Raw genomic sequence first — 5,000 nt, 5'->3', positions numbered from 1 at the left:
CTCCTCCTCCTCTCTCCTCCTCTCCTCTTCATCCTCTCTCCTCCTCTCTCCTTCTCTCTCCTCCTCCTCTCTCCTCTCTCTCCTCCTCCACCTCCTCTCTCCTCCTCTCCTCTTCATCCTCTCTCCTCCTCCTCTCTCCTCCTCCTCCTCCTCGGCCTGGAGGCTCCTCCTGTCGTCCTAATGGGAAGCAGGTATTCTGCCCTCTGGTCCCACTAAGTGACACATCCACACGGACACATGGTCCCGCTTAAGTCATTTCCCAAGTGAGGGGAGGAGAGAGCGAGAGGGAGGAGGGAGGGAGAGAGAGAGAGAGAGAGGGAGGAGGGAGGGAGAGAGAAAGAGAGAGAGAGATATGCTTCTTCTAGTTTGGTGACTTTTGTGTCTGTTCGCCTCTACGGCCGAGACCACTGCCCCCCCCCCCCCCCAAACACACACACACACACTGCCCCCCCCCCACACACACACACACACACACTACCCCACACACACACACACACACTACCCCACACACACACACACTACCCTCCCCACACACACACACACACACTTCCTCCCCACACACACACACACACACACACACACTGCCCCCCCCCCTCCACCTCTAACTCCGTCGCCAGCGGCCGAGTCAGTGCGTCCAGGACAGGGAAAGAATGTCAGGACCGAAAAACATCTGAGACGAGACATTCCTCTTCTTTCCTCTTCTTTCCTTTCCTTTCCTCTTCTTTCCTCTTCTTTCCTTTCCTTTCCTCTTCTTTCCTCTTCTTTCCTCTTCTTTCCTTTCCTTTCCTTTCCTCTTCTTTCCTTTCCTTTCCTTTCCTCTACTTTCCTATTCTTTCCTCTTCTTTCCTTTCCTTTCCTCTTCTTTCCTTTCCTTTCCTCTTCTTTCCTTTCCTTTCCTCTACTTTCCTCTTCTTTCCTTTCCTTTCCTCTACTTTCCTATTCTTTCCTTTTCTTTCCTCTTCTTTCCTTTCCTTTCCTCTTCTTTCCTTTCCTCTACTTTCCTCTTCTTTCCTTTTCTTTCCTCTTCTTTCCTTTCCTTTCCTCTTCTTTCCTCTTCTTTCCTTTCCTTTCCTCTACTTTCCTCTTCTTTCCTTTCCTCTACTTTCCTCTTCTTTCCTTTCCTCTTCTTTCCTCTTCTTTCCTTTCCTTCCTTTCCTCTTCTTTCCTCTTCTTTCCTCTTCTTTCCTCCTTTTGTCCCAAAACAAGACTAGAAAATGGCCGACAATTTGCAAATACTAATAATTTATTTTCGAATAAAAAATCTCCTCCTTGTAGTTGGATGTAACAACAACAACAACAAAACAACAACACGGTAATCAGTCTTCCAAAAATACCCGAACTGATCCTCGCGACGCCCCGTAGTCGATCGATTATCGCCGCCGTCTGCGTGTCCTCGGGATTAAATCTAATGTTCTGCCTGTTATTGGCTCCGCCTCCTCCCCCCGCGCCCTCTGTCGATATGAGACGACCTTGAGACTCCGTGACCCGGGTAATCGGCCGTAATTGTGTTTGTTTCCACTTCCTGTTTGCCTCTGACTCGCAGCCTGGCGGTGAGTCCCGTGTCTCTCACAGATGATTTGGTCATACAGGTTCCGGGCGGCGGTCTCACCTGAGGGGAGAGTCCGTTCCCCAGGGCGGGGTTCATGGCGTTGGCCGCCCCCCCGGCGCCCACGAAGCCGTCTGAGTAGCCCGAGAAGGAGTGGCGTCCGGAGGCGAGGCAGTAGGCGGAGCCTCCTTCCACCTGCCCGCCGCCGCCGGCCTGGTGGCCCGAGGAGGGAGGGAGGGGCTGGGGCCGATGCAACGTGCTGGGGGCCTCCGACACTTCGGACGCCACCGGGAGAAAAAGGGTTGAAGCAAAACTGCTTAGAAAACATGTCAAAATATACTAAAATTAGGAATTTCAAAAACATTAATACAAAAATATTTTACAAAATATTTTACAAAACATTACAAATATATATGTTTAAAAGAATGTTAAAAGAATATTTTAAAAATATTTTAAAGAATAGAAAAAAATATATTTAACAAACTATTTAACCAAATATTTTAACAAATATTTTAACAAAAAATTCAACAAATATTTCAAAAAGGCACCTCAAAATAAAACCCATCAGAAAGGTTTTTTAATAAAGAATATATATATTCAATAAATGACGGCATGTTTCTCCCTTAGAAGTTATTTCTCGTAGACCGTGTCTTCCCCTCCCCTCCCCCTCCCCTCCCCCTCCTGCATTATTCCACAGGTGAGTGTGCGGCTCACCTTGAGCGATGGAGGAGGGGTAGGGGCTGTCGGACAGCTGGTAGGGGGCGATGCCGGACATGGCGGAGGGGGGGAACCCCCCCGGGATCAGGTGGTTGAACGCCATCAGTTGACTGGCGCCCGCCTGCTTCCTCCACCGCGCCCGCCTGTTGCTGAACCAAACCTGGGGGGACAGACGGCGTGCGGTCAGCGCCAGCGTGTGTGCGTGTGTGTGTGTGTGTGTGAGTGTGTGTGTGTATTCAAATATTCAACTAAAAGAAAAAGGAAAATAAGTACCATAAAATAAGCTACATTATTACACGTGTTACAATGATTGACACACAAAAAGTTTGTGAGTGTGTGTGTGTGTGTGCGTGTGCATGTGTGTGTGTGTGAGTTTTGGGATTGACATGCCGCGCCCATATGGACGAGACTCACGCTGGCTCTGCTTACACTTCCCACATGGGGCCCGTGGAGGAGAGTTTACTGGACTCCAGATCGGAACTAGGATTGGGCCCCTGGGAGTGTGTGTGTGTGTGTGTGTGTGTGTGTGTTTTACGCCGTTGCGTGGTGCGAACAAAGATCAGCAGGTTGCCTTCTAACAGAGTGTGTATAATGTCCACGAGGTGTAAAAAGCGTGTGTGTGTGTGTGTGTGTATGTGTGTGTGTGTGTGCGTGACAGGTCACTAAGTCAAAGGTCACCGGGTCGGCCAGGCCGGTGAGAGTGTGAGCGGCGTGTCGCTGCCGTCTTGTAAACACGTTCATGTCTGAACTCCTGCAGGAGGATTTCACGGCCCCCCCTGCAGCCGGATCCCGGTTCCCCCTGGAGCCCGGGTCACGTTTAAGACCCCCAAGAAAACCTTTTCTCTGAATCCATCAGAGGAATTCCTGTGTTTTAACGATCTGAAATCCGCCTTTGAACTTTTGTTCCCCCCCGCCTGCGGTCCCGCCCGCGTACCTGGACCCGGGCCTCGGTGAGCTTGGCCCTCTGGGCCAGCTCCTCGCGGGTGTAGATGTCGGGGTAGTGGGTCCTCTCGAAGGCCCGCTCCAGCTCCTCCAGCTGCTCCGCCGTGAAGGTGGTGCGACTGCGCCGCTGCTTCCTCTTCAGCGGCAGGTCGGGCTCCGACTCCACGTCCGAGCCCTCGTCGGAGTGACTCGCTGCGGGAGGACAAAGATAAGGGAACGGGCACCCTTTAGGACCCTGGAGAGCAAACGGAGGCCGACTGCGTTTGCTGTTGTTTACCACCACTTGGTGTTATTTCCTTTCACACACACACACACACACACACACTGGCACCATAAGGCCCGTCGGATCCTCCTCGTGGTCTTGTGGCCCAACAGACCTCCATTCAGAAGGAATATTCTGAGCCTCAGGATTAATCCCACTGGACCAGATTCCCAGGACACCACAGGGGGGGCAACGGTGGACTAACAGCCACACAAAAGGCTCATTTGGATCCAGGGCTGCCATTCTCTGAGCAGGGCGTGTATGTATGTACGTGTGTGTGTGTGTGTGTGTGTGTGTGTGTGAAGAGTTGTTTTTGTCGTCTAGATATTTGAAATTTGAATTTAACATCCTCACACACAATTTGTATTAAATTAGACACAATTTAATGTACTTTATATGTTCTACTTATGTCTGTCTTTTCTTTATTTGTATTTCACTATTTTTTTAGTTGTTATTATTATTATTTTCTATTTGATTAAATGTTTTGTCGCGTTCTTTTTTGTTCAGTGGAACTGAAAAAAAATTAAACAATTAAAAAGTACAACATTAAATAAATTAGACACCATTTAATATACTATATATGTTCTACTTATGTCTGTCTTTTATTTATTTGTATTTTTATATTTGATTTATCATTCATATTATTATTATTTTCTACTTTATTAAAGTTTATTAAAGTTTTAGAATGCTTTTTCGCATTTCAGTAAAACTGGAAAAAATTTAAAAAATAAAAAGTACTAAATAAAATAAATTAGACACAATTTAATATACTATATATGTTGTACTTATATCTGTCTATTCTTTATTTGTATTTTAATTTTTTTAAATTATTTATATTATTCTCTTCTATTTTATAAAAGTTTATTAAAGTTTTACAATGTTTCGCAGCATTCTTTTTTGTCACAGTGAAACAAAAAAAACAAAAAAATTAAAAGTACTAAATTAAATAAACTAGACACCATTTAAAGATATCGTCAACGTCCTAAACGGGAGAAACAAACAGGTTTTTCTGTCATACTTTCCATCCTCTTGTTAGGCTCCGCCCTCACACTGGCTTCCATCGAAAAAAATCCACCGAGGCCAGAGGCCCCACTTCTTTTTATTTTTTTATTTTATATTTGTGCGTTACACTTAATTCATTCCCCCCTTCGCCGTATCGGGGGGGAAGTTTTCGTGTATTCGTTCCCCTCCAGACGCAACAATAAAATACAAGAGGACCCAAATATCTGGGGCCCCTCATGTGAAACTGATCCTCTCGCTCTTGCAACACCGACGGCGGTGGGAGTCGACTCAACATGCATTACGCTTCAAATTGGTAAAGAAACATTTGAGCATGAGGGAGGCAAGAAGGGAAATATTTTCAAAAGGGAGGAGGGGGGAGGGGGGGGTGGAGACATGGCCTCAAGCCTCTGCAGGGGTGGAATCCCTCAAGCAACCGGCGGGTTCGCAAGAAGAAGAAGAAGAAGAAGAAGAAGAAGAAGAAGAAGAAGAAGAAACACAGCGTTTAATGGAAGGAATTCGCTTTTGGAGTTT

The 5,000-nt window shown here is 46.7% G+C and overlaps 1 protein-coding gene across 4 annotated transcripts in view; it reads right to left on the bottom strand.

Annotated features, from left to right (window-relative positions):
- The window catches only part of pax3b (paired box 3b), a 27,750-nt gene that overhangs the window by 6,519 nt on the left and 16,231 nt on the right, over nt 1-5,000 (bottom strand). For all 4 annotated transcript variants that reach the window (XM_056441759.1, XM_056441758.1, XM_056441761.1 and 1 more), the window contains exons 5-7: nt 3,198-3,397; nt 2,261-2,423; nt 1,610-1,821 (exon numbers count right to left, since the gene is read on the bottom strand). In XM_056441759.1, coding sequence (XP_056297734.1) covers nt 1,610-1,821; nt 2,261-2,423; nt 3,198-3,397 — 575 coding nt within the window. The remainder of the gene's footprint in view (nt 1-1,609; nt 1,822-2,260; nt 2,424-3,197; nt 3,398-5,000) is intronic.

The sequence above is a fragment of the Pseudoliparis swirei genome, chromosome 20 (assembly GCF_029220125.1).
Source record: "Pseudoliparis swirei isolate HS2019 ecotype Mariana Trench chromosome 20, NWPU_hadal_v1, whole genome shotgun sequence".
Classification (NCBI taxonomy): Eukaryota; Metazoa; Chordata; class Actinopteri; order Perciformes; family Liparidae; genus Pseudoliparis; species Pseudoliparis swirei.
This window is presented reverse-complemented; position numbering and strand designations above follow the sequence as displayed.